Source organism: Danio rerio, chromosome 24 (genome assembly GCF_049306965.1).
Source record: "Danio rerio strain Tuebingen ecotype United States chromosome 24, GRCz12tu, whole genome shotgun sequence".
Lineage (NCBI taxonomy): Eukaryota > Metazoa > Chordata > Actinopteri > Cypriniformes > Danionidae > Danio > Danio rerio.
In genome coordinates this window covers 33,779,927-33,795,000 of record NC_133199.1, presented here as the reverse complement: position 1 = coordinate 33,795,000, position 15,074 = coordinate 33,779,927, and the positions used below count along the sequence as shown (strand labels likewise).

The following is a 15,074-nucleotide window of genomic DNA, read 5'->3' as shown; positions in this document are numbered from 1 at the left end:
CAATCACATTATTTTCTATAAAATTTTGTGTCTGAATGCTCTTAGCGATTAAACTTTTAAACATCATTTTTTATTTTTATAAACTTTTACCCCATTAAGGTTAAACTCTGCAGAAACTCCACAAATATTATATAATATATAATAACATAAACTATATAACTCAACATTGCAGATTCTGCGATGTAACTATTACATATGTGCATGATGGGATATCTATCTATGCTGAAACGACATATTGTGCAGCCCTAATATACAGTTGAAGTCAGAATTATTAGCGCCCCTGTTTATTTTTTTCCCCAAATTTCTGTTCTGTTCTGGGAAGATTGTTTCAGCACATTTCTAAGCATAATAGTTTTAAAAACTTATTTCTAATAACTGATTTATTTTAGATTTTCAGTAAATAATATTTTGACAGTAAATAATATTTTACTAGATATTTTTCAAGACACTTCTATACAGCTTAAAGTGACATTAAAAGGCTTAACTAGGTTAATGAGGTGAACTAGGCAGGTTAGGGTAATTAGTCAAGTTATTGTATAACGATGGTTTGTTCTGTAGATAATCGAAAAAAAAAAATAGCTTAAAGGGGCTAATAAATTTGTCCCAAAAATGTTTTTTTTTTAAATTAATAACTGCTTTTATTCTAGCCGAAATAAAACAAATACTTTCTCCAGGAGAAAAAATATTATCAGACATACTGTGAAAATTTCATTGCTCTGTTAAAAATCATTTGGGAAATATTTAAAAAAGAAAATCAAAATCAAAAGGGGGCTCATAATTCTGACTTCAACTGTATATTATGAAAAAAAAGTTTATTTGGATGGGATTTAATCAGCACTAGAATAATACTTTTTTATTCACATGTCTAGTATATTAAAAATGGCACCGAAAAATATTGCTTTATTGAAAATTGATTTTTATCAATTATGATTATGAGCCCAGATGTTTTTAAATGAGTGATAAGAGAAACTAAACTTTTCAAGGCTTCAAAATAATTTAATCAAAATGATTCGCTCTTTCAAAGCATTCGAAACACCACATGCTAAGGACACCTACTGGTCATAACCATGCAAACGCAATATACATTACTTTCAAACATATTATACATTTTTCATTGAAATTATAGCCTAAAAATACACCAAGCTTAACATCTAATATCATCAAATATTATGTATCTGCATAATGTTTGCAGATTATATATTATTTTTACTATTATTATTATTAAATACTGGGCTGCTAAACAGGCTAAAGAGACTTTTAGCTAACTATTATTCCTTTTCATTTTACAAATGTCTCTTTACACAATCTATAAACTTGTGAAACTGATCTGAGATGAGGTCAAAACAATGAAACCCGATAACCGATTTGTCACTAAAGGGCAATCTGAATAAAGCCGCATGATGATTGCCCCACAGTGGAGAAACTTTACATTTTTTAAAATGTTTTGAAACAGTAATGACGTTAAGAAGCCCTATTTGCTGAAATCGGAATACTTTGCCAATTTGATACACACTCCAAAACCACTTATTCGAAACAAAAGAATTGTAAAAGTTTTAAAGCTTCCCAAAGCAGCGTTTATAAAGCAGCCATCGCTACTTCATTGTGGTTTATAATGTTATATATTTTATGGACAGCGTTTTATTATACAACACCATGGCGATCATTTTGCATTAATAATCCAAGTCATTTATAAAGCCTGTAATAAGGATATTGACAAGCAGTTTACACAGAGTGCAGTTCAGCACTGATGATTTAACTGCATGCACATGTTACAGGATGAATGCGCTTTTGTGTAGTGGTGTGACATACAGTGTTACTTGTCAGAAATTAATGATGAGATTAAGTTTGATTGTGCACAGTTTGCTCAATTATCAAATCATTAATGCATTGTAAATGATGTGTTGTGCAACACTGAATCATGAGCTTTACTGTGTTTTATTTGATTTTAGATTGGAAAAACAACGTCTCGTGGAGACAAAGGTAAATATTAAGTCACGTTTTGCATTCTGAGAAAGAATTGCTCATCTTAACATAAAAATACTTGAGGTATCATGATGTTAGTGGACTATAAAAGCATCTGAATGGTATTTTCATAGAAGATGCGGTCAGTACCTAATACTTTAACATTCTCCTTTTGTAGCTTACTGAAAAAAGAACTAAAACACTTCAACTTTGAGATTTCAAATGACCTGAGAGTAAAAAAAAAGACTCTCTTTTAAAGAATTTCTTTAATTTAAAGTTTGTCATGCAGATTTGTAAGTTTAGCATTGCTTTTGCTTTCGTGTTTCATCATGCTTACAGAACATGCATAGTCTTGTGCATTTCATGCCTTTTCATCCCGAGCCAGATTGCATATCGTTAGTCTGCACTGAGCGTGTAGTGTTGTCTTTTGCTCTAAGACAAGCTTGTGCACGTAACTAAAGATTACTGTCAGGTGTATGGCAGATATGAGAATAAAACACAATGTTTAATAACATTTAACTCCTCCGGCTCCATTGTTTACTTTTCTTTATGTTAAATAATTATATAGGATTCTTTCTATACATAATTATATATAAATAATTTACTTTACTTACTGTATATAAAAGGATGTAGGTAGTAGCATTGTGATGCGGCTCTAATATATCATTTGCTTGTTTGCTCTATCATTTGAACTATCTTATCTATCTTCCATTAATTCCATCATTTGTTTTATCCGTCCATCAGTCCATCCATCCATCCATCCATCCATCCATCCATCCATCCATCCATCCATCCATCCATCCATTTATTATTGTTTTCATCCATCCATCCATCCATCCATCCATCCATGCATCCATGTATAATTGTTTTCATCCATCCATCCATCCATCCGTCTATCCGTCCATCCACCCATACATCTATCCTATTTATCCATCCATCATTTTTGTCTATCAATCCTTTTATCTATCTGTAAATATTTCTATTATTCATGCATTATCTCCAGTTTTCAGTTAATTGTCCATGCATCCATCTACAGTATTTATTTATATATATATATATATATATATATATATATATATATATATATATATATATATATATATATATATATACATACAACAGGTTCTCAAATCTGATTGGCTGATAGCTGTGCGATATTCTGCAATATCAGAACTCCCACAGCCTCTTTACCCTTTGTGTATTACTCCGCCCACATACAACCAGCAAAAAGCAGACACTACAGCTCTAAAGTTTAAAAGATGCACGCTCAACTGTTTAACTGTCAGCTTATGATTTGAAAAAAAAATCTAAATTGGGATGAGAGGATTTATACAGTATATACAGTAGATATAGCATATATGAGCGATATCACACGAGTAGCTGTGCGATATGGCTGTATATCGGTACTGGTGGGGGCACTAAGGCACTTGGCCTGCGGCTTTGTGCCAACGCACGCCTCCCACCAGTGCCGATATACAGCCATATCGCACTGCTACTTGTGTGATATTGCTCATATATGCTATATCTACTGTATATACTGTATAAATCCTCTCATCCCAATTTTTCTAACATCCATTCATCATCCTTCTTCCCATCATCCATCCATACTTCAATATATCCATTCATCCATCCAAATTTTCCTGTCTACTATATCTCTATCTGTGCTTTCATCCATCTTTCATGCTGTCATGTTTTCATCCCACCCCCAAAAGACTCCCTTATGAAAAGCTCAAAAGCACTAATAAATGATCTCTTGGATGCACTAATATCTGCAGTAAACATGAGGATGTTGTAGTATTTCCTATAAAAAAGAGCTCAAAAGGCTGCACTGTTTGAGTTATTATTCAAGCACAAATATATAAAACGACTGCACATGAAACAAACAAATTCAGCAGAACCGAACAAACGCTGTTTTCCCGGAAGCCTGCTTCTGATGAAGACAAATCTAGCAGCGCTGAACAGACAGGAAGAAACTACTTTAATTCAAACGGAAAGATTCCCCTGACGGCAAACACTACACAGAGACCTTCTCTCACCATAACTTTAATGAATCTACCGACCCCAATATTGTGTGGGATCAGGAGGCCTCTCGTGGCTCTGAAAGGCAGGGCGACTTAAAGGAGACATAATGAACACAGGAGTCTGGGTTTCATGATGAGTGGCGGTGAGAAGTATCCACGTGAAATTTGGCTTGATTCATTCGTTTATTTCAAATAGTCATGACGCTATTAAAAACAAGGGAGGCATAATGACCTGCTCTCACTTTACTGATAACTAAACCTGTTTTCTAAGTGCACATTTATCAGTCAGCATATCAGCAGCCTTGTGAAAACATAATTACAGATAATTTAAGTCTTTTGGGTGGAACGACTGCTGCTGAACACTTTGCCATGTGAGACTGAGTTGGTAGTTGTTGTTTTTTCTCTCAAGTTAATTTTTTTGAAAGAAATTTTATTTTAGCTTGTTTATTTTGATTACAGATAATAATAAATAGAAAGATGGATGGATGGATGGATGAATGGATGATAGAAATAATGTTGGATAGATAGATTTATAGATGGAAGGATGAATAAAACAAAGAGATAGATAGATAGATAGATAGATAGATAGATAGATAGATAGATAGATAGATAGATAGATAGATAGATAGATAGATAGATAGATAGATAGATAGATAGATAGATAGATAGATAGATAGATAGATGGAAGGAAGGAGGGATGGACAGACGGACGAATGTATGGATGGGATGGATAGATAGATAAAAGAATGATCGAATTAATGATGGATGGAACCAATGATGAAATGATGGATGGATGGATGGATGGATGGATGGATGGATGGATGGATTGATGGATAGATAAAATGAATGATGAAATAGAGGGATAGATGGATGGACTAATGAATGATAGAATTGATGGATGGATTGATAAAACGAATGATAGAATAGATAGATGGATAGATAGATAAAACAAATGATGGGATGGATGGATGGATAAATGAATGATGAAAATAATGATGGATGGATGGATGGATGGTTGGATGGATGGATAAATCGAATGATGGATGGATGGATGGATGGTTGGATGGATGGATAAATCGAATGATGGAATAGATGGATGGAATATTGGAATTAATGATAGATAGATAGATAGATAGATAGATAGATAGATAGATAGATAGATAGATAGATAGATAGATAGATAGATAGATAGATAGATATAAATCTAATAAATAGATAATAAAATAAAATAAATAGATAATAAATAGATAGAAAGATGGATGGATGGATGGATGGATGGAGGATGGATAGATAAAATGAATGATGGATGGATGGATGGATGGATTGATGGATTGATGAATGGATAAAACGAAGGATGGAAATAATAATAAATAGAAAGAAAGATGGATGGATGGATGGATGGATGAATGGATGGATAGATAGATAAAATGAATGATGGATGGATGGATGGATGGATGGATGGATGGATGGATGGATGGATGGATAAAATTAATAATGGATGAATGGATGGATGTATAGATGAATGATGGAATTAATTATACATAGGTAGATAGATGGGTGGATGGATGGATAGATAAAACATTTGATGGAATGGATGAATCCATCCATCCATCATTGATTAGATAGATGGATAAATGAATGATGAAATTAATGTTGGACAGACAGACAGACAGACAGGCGGACGGATGGATGGAATCATCAATAGCTCAGTTCTGCTTTGCTGTGTCTCTACTTTTGAAAGTGTCCTCTTCTGCATTGTAAACAGTGAAGCCTGCTGTGTGTGTTCTCTATTAGCACATCCAGGAGAGCTTTTAGGAGCTGTTTTGGTGCAAAAATACATTTTAGCGCTCATTGCTTCTGACATTTTGCCCTTGCGCACAAAGGTTTTTAGCACAGCACGCCAGCAAGACACTTCCCCGCAGAGCACACACACTCGCAGTGTTGTTTAAAGCGTCTTCAAAGGCGGGCAGCTGTGTGTGGAGGCTCAGGGCTGAGGTGATGTGCTGCGCTGGACGCCTTCAGCCACAGCTGCTTGTGTTAAGACAGTCCACACTCGCCTCTCATCATCAGAACGGCTGAATATATAGAGCTGCAGCAACCAGCTGAGACCGTCACCACTGACCCTTCAGCAAACCAGCCTAGCGCGCACAGACACACACTTGTTCATGGAGGACTGTCCGCTCGGCACACTTCACCCCTGTGCCTCCAGACCTATGCGTGCAATGAATGCGGGAATGAGTAGAAATGTGTCTTATGACTAATTAGGGTAATAACCAGAGTCAACAGCTGATGTTTTGCGGTCATGCAAACTCTGAGGGGAATTTAATTGTGAACAGCGATGTTTCTATCCATAGATGCAAATTAAACTTATGCGCAAACAATGAGTCAAAGAAAATAAAATCGTCACTTCCTGATAAACTGGTGACAGATATACACTCAGCGGCCACTTTATTAGGTACACCTTACTAGTACTGAATTGTACCCACTTTTGACTCCAGAACCGTGTTAACCCTTCATGGCATTGATTCAACAAAGTACTGGAAATATTCTTCAGAGATTTTGGTCCATATTGACATGATGGCATCACTTAGTTGGTGCAGATTTGTCGGCTACTTATCCATGATGCGAATCTCCCGTTCCACCACAATCCAAGGGTGATGTTTTGGATTGAGATCTGGTGACAGTGGAGGGCATTTGAGTACAGTGAACTCATTTTCATGTTCGAGAAACCAGTCTGAGATGATTCACGCTTTACATGTTATCCTGCCGGAAGTAGCCATCAGAAGATGGGTAAACTGTGGTCATAAAGGGATGGACATGGTCAGCAACAATACTCAGGTAGGCTGTGGCGTTGACACAATGCTCAGTTGGTACTCATGGGCCCAAAGTGTGCCAAGAAAATATCTCCTACTATACACCATTACACCAATACCCCCAGCCTGATCCATTGATACAAGGCAGGATGGATCCATGCTTTCATGTTGTCCAGGCCAAATTCTGACCCTACCATCTACCATCAACCTTTTGTTGTGCAGTTTTGGTGAGCCTATGCGAATTATTGCCTTAGTTTCCTGTTCATAGCTGACAGGAGTGGCACCCCGTGTGGTCTTCTGCTGCTATAGCCCCATCTACCTCAAGGTTGGATGTGTTGTGCATTTAAAGATGCTCTTCTGCATACCTCGGTTGTAATGAGTGCTTATTTGAGTTACGCACCAACAACTATGCCACGTTCAAAGTCATTTAAATCACCTTTCTTCCCCATTCTGATGCTCTGTTTAAACTGCGGCCTGATCGTCTTGACCATGTCTACATGCCTAAATGCATGTTGCTGCCATGTGATTGGCTGATCTGAAATTTGCATTAAAAAGTGGGTGGAAAGGTGTACCTAATAAAGTGTGTGTAAAAAGTGAGTGTATAACAAATTTGCCCCTTAGAAGACAAAGATGAAAGACTGTAATCTTGGCTAAATTGGCTAAATTATATTGGCTTTGTGCACCTCTAAAAATGAAATCACATATTTATTTGTTAAATTTATTTCTATTGGTATTTATTTTTATCTTGAATGACACATTTATTCTACTCAGGATTTAAAATAAATGTTTTTATGTGCATTTTGCCGATTCCATTACGTTTATTATTATTATTATTATTATGAAAATGTGCATAAAAATAGGTGGATGGTAACAAAGCCTATGATTTGTGGTCAATGGTACCTCAATTTATTTGATAAATTACAATTATTATTTTAGGAAATAGGAGAATCATCTATTTTTAGTTTTATTTTAATAAAAAATATATTTAAGTTTTAATTTAATTACATTTTTTAAGTTTTATTTATTTAAATAGTTGTAATTTTAATAAAAAAAATATTTCTTTATTTTATTATTACAGTCTACAGTATATGTCCGCATTTTTCAACAAGTTTGAGTTTTGTGTAGCAATTTTTAGGTAATTTTTTAATATGTTGTTTATTAAGCCTTAATACATATTTATTTCACTGATTTTAGTATCTCAATACTTGATGTGGTTCTGTAAATAGGAATAGATTTGTATATATGCCTCAGACTGTCTGCAAGAATGCGCTGCATGCATGACTGCATGAGCCTGCTGACATGTTTGTGATAGATTGACGTGATTCTGCTGTCACCTGTGGTGATTTACGACCCTGGCCTCACGTAAACAAACCTGTTCCTTACATACCAGAGTGTCAAAACATGCATTAATGACACTCTGTCAAAGTTCAGAATGCACTTGGAGGCAATCTAGAAGAACAAACTCTGCCAAATGCATTATTTAATCATATTTTCTTCCTCCAGATCTACCTAAGATGCTGGTCATCTGTAATTATCACGGTAGTCCAAGCCCTCCTAACGGCCCACCGCTCAATATTAACTCTGGAGACGTTATTGAGCTCATCGAGGCGAACGTCCATAGCACTTGGTGGAAGGTAAGACAGTTTTACACACTTCTCATAAACTTTTCAAGTCAAACAGCCCTGCAGGAACAGCTCAAGCATGTGTTTAGCTGCTAATTGATTGCCTCTTGTGTTTGTGGCAAAGGCCGAGCGGCTGTGTTGTTATGCTTTGCTAAGCGTGACTGGCTGTGAAATGCTAACTAATCCAACCCTTTGTCAACATAAGAAAGCTGTTGTGAATAAGGCTTCGTAGCTAGACAAAAAACAATAAGGAGCAGCACAACGCCCAGAGAGCAGACACACGCTTGACGACAGGTTTTATTTGTCACGTTGTCAGCGGATAGGAGGTGTCGCTGAACATGCAGAGCTCTGGCATGAGCTGCACAATAGAAAATCACGCCAATAAACTCAGATTAATGATTAGCTCGTGCTCAGAGTACAATGCTAATTACTTTCATGCATTTGTTCTTCTCGTGCGCCGAAACTGAAATGTGGAGTTTTGTTTGGAGTTTTCTGTGTTTCTCTGGCAGGACAACTAACAAAAGATAGTGTTTTTTGTTTAAAATAAAACTTTTTTTTAATTTCGCTTACACATTTTATATAGCTATATATTATAATAATTTCCCATGTTTTACTCCAATCTCACTTCATAACCTCAGTCGAATATCTAAAACAACCATTCTCTGAGATGATTTTGTAGTTTTGAGTTCATTAGTCACGTTTCAATAAAAGCAGTTACTCTTCTTTGCCTTTTATGTGCAGATTCTGTGTGAGAGCGCCCTCTAGTCTTCATCTAAGATTTACTACTGATCACAGAATCATTTTTTCCTGACAAGATGCGCATGACTTTCGCAAGTTTTGTAGAATCTTGATTCAAATTTAAACTCAATTAATCATTCAGCCCTAATTTGAATGCATTTTACTAGATGAGCGCTTAAGCAATCCGATCGAATGTATTTTTGAATATCTCTGCATATGGTCAATTGTTAAAGCTCAAAACCTGTTTACACCTATATTTAGCATCGTCCACTACTGAAACATCTCAATCGCAAGTGTAAATGGAGCCCACGTTTGAAAGAGCAACTTTTGAGCAATGAAATGTTTTCCCGGGATGGCTCGCAAAAGCCCATGCAGACCATCTTGACACCACTCTTCTAGCTGTGGCTGTTTATATGCCAAGGCAATGAGGAAACCCGCCAATGATTATCCGGAGAGAGGGAGAATTGGCAGATTCTATAGGCCCTACATCCCTCTCCGTCAGACGGGTCCAGCTGTCCGGGACGCTTCTCCACAGCCCTGTTTTAACATGTTAATCTCATTCTGCCTCAGTCGAAGACCTTCATCCGATGCAGGCTTCCAACGCCCAGCTCTCCCATGCACCCGGAAGTTGTTTGATGTATTTAATTTGAACTCATGCAAAATTACACCGCCCGTGTCACCTGAGACCTCATAATATCCAGCATCCCGCGGCCGAGCATAGGACATTCAGATCCCTCGTAGCTGTGGAAACCCGAAGACAATTATTGCCGCTCTGGTGCCTAGACAAATGCAATCACTCACTGTAATTTCATTTGGGCCCTTGGTTGCCATCTGTTTGATCTAACAGGGTTATGAGTTTAATCATTATTAGGCCCTTATCTAAGCAACAACCAATAGTGGGGCGGCATTGTGAGTGCTGATAAAATGTCAATGCACTAAATGCATTGGTGGGGGGGTGTGCTTAAGGATCCACTTACAAATCAAATTTGTTCAAGGAAGACGAGGAGGAAGACAAAGATCTGAGAATTTTCAGCACTTTGGTCTGGAGGACCATCAATTGTTATCTAACAGCCAATTGTTTGACATGATCGTTTAATCTGCACAATTAATTGTCGTAAAAGGTTACAGTTACACTACCTGACAAGAGTCTTGTCGTTGATCCCAGTTGTAAGATCAACAAATATTAACTTGATTTCTAGTTGATCATTTGGAAAAGTGGCAGAAGGTAGATTTTTCAGATGTATCATCTGTTGAACTGCATCCCAATCATCACAAATACTGAAGACCTATTGGAACCTGGATGGACACAAAATTCTCATAGAAATCTGTCAAGTTTGGTGAAAGACAAATCATGGTTAGGGGTTATATTTAGAATGCAGGGATCTGCAGAGTGTTTCAAGACATTTGTGCTGCCCATTATATTACAAACCACAGGAGAGGGCAAATTCTTCAGCAGGATAGCGCTCCTTCTCATACTTCAGCCTCCACATCAAAATTCCTGAATGCAAAGGAGGTCAAGGTGCTCCAGGATTGGCCAGCACCGTCACAAGATATGAACATTATTGAGTTTGTTTGGGGTAAGATGAAGGAGAATGCATTGAAGTGTAATCCTAAGAGTCTTGATGAACTCTAGGAGTCCTGCAAGAACACTTTCTTTGGCATTCCAGATGACTTTATTAAGTGATTTGAGTCATAGCAGAGATGTATGGATGCAGTCCTCCAAGCTCATGGGAGTCATACACAATATTAATTATTTTTCCACTGCACCGGCCTTTATATTTTATTCTGTACATTATTTCTGTTAAGTGACAAGACTTTTGTCAAAGCAAAGTCAGACCTTACTGTCCTAATTAAACAATTAAAAATCAAGGCATGATCATATATTATTTTGGTATAATAAGCATAATCTTGAGGTCTTTGCCTTTCATATAAGCCACTTCTGATACCAAATGATCAACTAGAAGTCAAGTTATGATTTGTTGTTTCAAAAACTTGAATAGACAACAAGACTTTTGTCAGGCAGTGTGGTTCAAATGCCAATGCAACCGTATGTACTGTACATATATCTAATAAAGAGAAACTACTCATCAACTGTCATCATTCACTCATCTTTAAATAGTTCTAAACCTGTTTTCTTCAGTTAAACACAAAACAAGAAGTTCTGGTGAATGTTGGAAACCAGAATGCCGGGGTTAAACCCCTACTCTTTTTCGAAGGATATCCTGGGATATTTAACGACGACAGAAAGTCAGGGCTTCAGTTTAACGTCCCATCTGAAAGACGGCACTCACTAAGCAGTTTAGAGTCCCCATTAATATACTGGGGTGTTAGGACTCACGCAGACTGCAGGTTGAGCACCCCCTCCTGGTCTCAATATCACCACTTTCGGCAGTGACGTAGCTTTCCATGTAGTCTCCCATTCAGGTACTGACCGGGCACAGCCCTGCTTGGCTTCAGTGACTATGCCTTGTGCAGTGTTGGGCAGTAGCGTTGCTACAAGTAGTGATGCTACTAGCTTAACTACATTTCTCAGTAGAGTGGTGGTAGCGTCCACACAAGCTACATTTACCGATCACGAATCGATAAGTGACTGCATCGACATTTATGGAGCTGTGAGGCCAGTGTCTATTCGATGAAAGTAAAACCATATGATTGCGTGAATGATGATTTCTTTTCTTATTTCTGTTTTACAAGGGTTGACAAACTTTTTGGTGCGTTACTGTCACCTCTTTCTCTGGTCGGTGATGTCACCAGCCACTTAGGCTAACATGAGAAATTTGCTTGATGGAAAGATGACTGAGGGAGAGGGGATCTATATGTATATATGTATGTATGTATATATATATATATATATATATATATATATATATATATATATATATATATATATATATATATATATATATATTAGGGATGTGCGGAGCAGCCGGTATTTGTATTTGTATTTGTATTTGTTGAGGGGGAAAAGTATTTGTATTTGTATTTGTATTCGAGTAAAATTCAAAATGGCGCAGAAATATATATTTTTTCTATTACACTTCTAATTTACGTTATAGTGAAAGTATTGTTTAATTATACCCATCATATAAATTATAGATATGCAATATTGGCTGTTGTTTTTGAACATGTGATAAGAAACATAATTGAAAAGAAAATAACATAGAAGCCATTATCTCATCCATGGTTAAACCAACAACTAATAAAATACCATTGTGAATATTATGAACCCCACCACCACCGTTCTTGTTTAAGGACACTGAATAGACAGAATAAAAACAAATAATACTTCAAAAAACTGTTCTTCTTCTGAAAGAACTTTTTTCCAATGGACAGAATTCCAAAAATAAGCTAAATAAATCTAAATAAAACCCTGCCTGGGAGATCTGGCAGAACAAAAGTATTCTATATAATACTAAAAGATACAGTCCTGCTATTATCATCTGCCAGCCACAAAAAAAGACACAAAGTTTGTTTGTTTGTTTATTTAGAGATATCTGCAAATATTTTTCAATGGAAGTCAATGGAGGAATATGACTAGTCAGTCATAATATATTTGCAGATATTTCCAATCTGAATTATAATTATGACAAGTCAAAATATAATTAGAGATATCTCTAAATATATTTATGGATAGTCTCAACAAGGTTTAAATGCTAAAACGGCTTGCCATACGCACAGTGGCACAGTGGAGATTTCTCTAGTTATATCGTTTCAGTCGTTTGTTATGCAGTGACATGCAGTCAAATATTTCGCCAAACAGTCCTTAGGGATGCGGTGATATGCAGTCAGATATTTTACCGGACAGATCCGCCACTTTTGGCGCGCATAAACAGTTTCTCAATATGCGTTCTTCAGCGGTCTTGCGTCCTCGTGTTCTCGTGAAACGTCATCATCAGCTGCCTAAGTTCAGTTCCAATACTCAAGACCGCAAGTACGGAGGACGAGTGAAACTTCCCGGATGTGTTCTTGATATCGAGGACGCACCGATGCAGACTTCAACAGCGAGCTCGCTCTGGAAGTCCCAGAAGTCATTGCGACTGGAGGTGGAAAGCGCAGCATTTTATTTAGATTTATTATTAAAGTTCAGAGATTTAACTTATTTACCTCAGGAGTTTCCCTAAATGAAACGGTGAAGGTAAACATTAACATGAACATCTTAATAAAGGAATAAACACATTAATTGTGTTTGTTTGATGAAATTCGTATTAATATTTGTTTTATTTATAATGTGCAGAGTATATTTATAATGTTTTTATGCAAAGTATATATTTTGAAGAGGGGGGAAACAATAAATCGTTGTATGAAGGCTGTAATGTTTAAATGATTTCCATTTAAAACGCGTGAAGATCATGTGACCATCAGGAAGAACGCAGCATCCCATTTCTCAAAGGACGCGTTCTCTGCCCTCGCGGTCTCCTGAGTTCGTTCTTCCGAGGACAGCTGGCAAGACCGCACTCTACAAGAACGCAAGTCCATTCTCTGCGTTCTTGGAATTGAGAAACAGCCAATCATAAAGCTCTCGTGCTGCAGGAATGAGGAGGTCTGCTGAAGGCGCACAGCTGACGTGCAGTGAGAGGTTTGCGTCTTTAATAAACTACGGCAGTTTGCGATCACCGAACAGTAAGAATGATTAATAAATCCATATGAAACAGTCCCTTAACAGTCACGTCTCGCTTTCAGTTTCGGGCTTTGGCGCGTTTTGCACTGAGCGTGTTTCTCTCTCTCTCTCTCTCTCTCTCTCTCTCTCTCTCTCTCTCTCACTCACTCACTCACTCTCTCTCTCTCACGCGGGCATGCACTGTGGTCTCATGAGGAAACGCTGCTTTTTGATATAGTGTTTTTCTTGCTCCCGAATACAAATAATTTTTCAAGTATTTGTTCGAATCAAGTATTCGTAAAAACACGCTATTCGTGCCTTTCCGATTACCGTATTCGGGTTCGGCTCCACCCTTAATATATATATATATATATATATATATATATATATATATGTATATATATATATATATATATATATATATATATATATATATATATATATATAATGCTTATATTAAAAAAATAATGAGTATTTCCGTTTACTGCAAAATACTATAATATTTTAAATGCGTAACACCTGGTTTTATTGGATTTTTTGTTTTTGCTGTTACATACTATTGTTTTTTTCTTAGTATAGCAGAACATTTACAGTAAATAAAATAACTAAATATTTATGCCTCATATTTTTAATTAACAGTTTTATTGATCACTAAAATATGATTAACTTGGATTTTAAGTTGCTGTGATTTATAAATGAAAATTTAAAAAAATAGCTTAGATATTCTCCGCGGACGAGTGGGCGCTGCCATTTGAATCTTTTTTGGCTTGAGACTTCCGGTCTCATTCACTTCCATTCATTTTTTGACGTAAAAAACTGCTCATTACGCTGCTTGATGTTGCAATTTGATATTTTCTTATTATATTATTCTACTTGGTCTGTATAGTGATGCAAACATTTGTTTGTAGAGCAAGTAGTTTGACCGTTTTCTGTCGTTTATTATTCCTAGTAATTTCTCCCATAGGCGACTGAATCAGAAGTTCTAAGACAATCGCGAAAACAGGCGCACTTCAGCATTTTAGAATAAGGTCAATAGATAAGCTACTTTTACCAAGTAGCTTTTAGCTTAGCTTGCTACATTTCCCAGAGGTTAGCTTTTTGTGTAGTTAAGCTACATTATTCAAGTAGCTTGCCCAACACTGACTTTGGGCTCTATTTTGACAGTCCATGTGCAGAGCGCAAAACGTAGGGCGCAAACGCTTTCAGGGCATGTCAGAACGCGTTTTTGCTAATTTAAGGACGGGAAATCTGTCTTGCGCCGTGGCGCATGGTCTAAAAGGGTTGAGTTTATTTTCTTAATGAGTTATAGGTGTGTTTTGAG

At 36.6% G+C, this 15,074-nt stretch overlaps 1 protein-coding gene across 3 annotated transcripts in view; it reads left to right on the top strand.

Annotated features, from left to right (window-relative positions):
- The window catches only part of vav3 (vav guanine nucleotide exchange factor 3), a 178,463-nt gene that overhangs the window by 137,183 nt on the left and 26,206 nt on the right, over positions 1-15,074 (top strand). For all 3 annotated transcript variants that reach the window (XM_073940907.1, XM_073940906.1, XM_073940909.1), the window contains 2 exons: positions 1,950-1,980; positions 8,300-8,430. In XM_073940907.1, the coding sequence (XP_073797008.1) occupies positions 1,950-1,980; positions 8,300-8,430 (162 nt within the window). The remainder of the gene's footprint in view (positions 1-1,949; positions 1,981-8,299; positions 8,431-15,074) is intronic.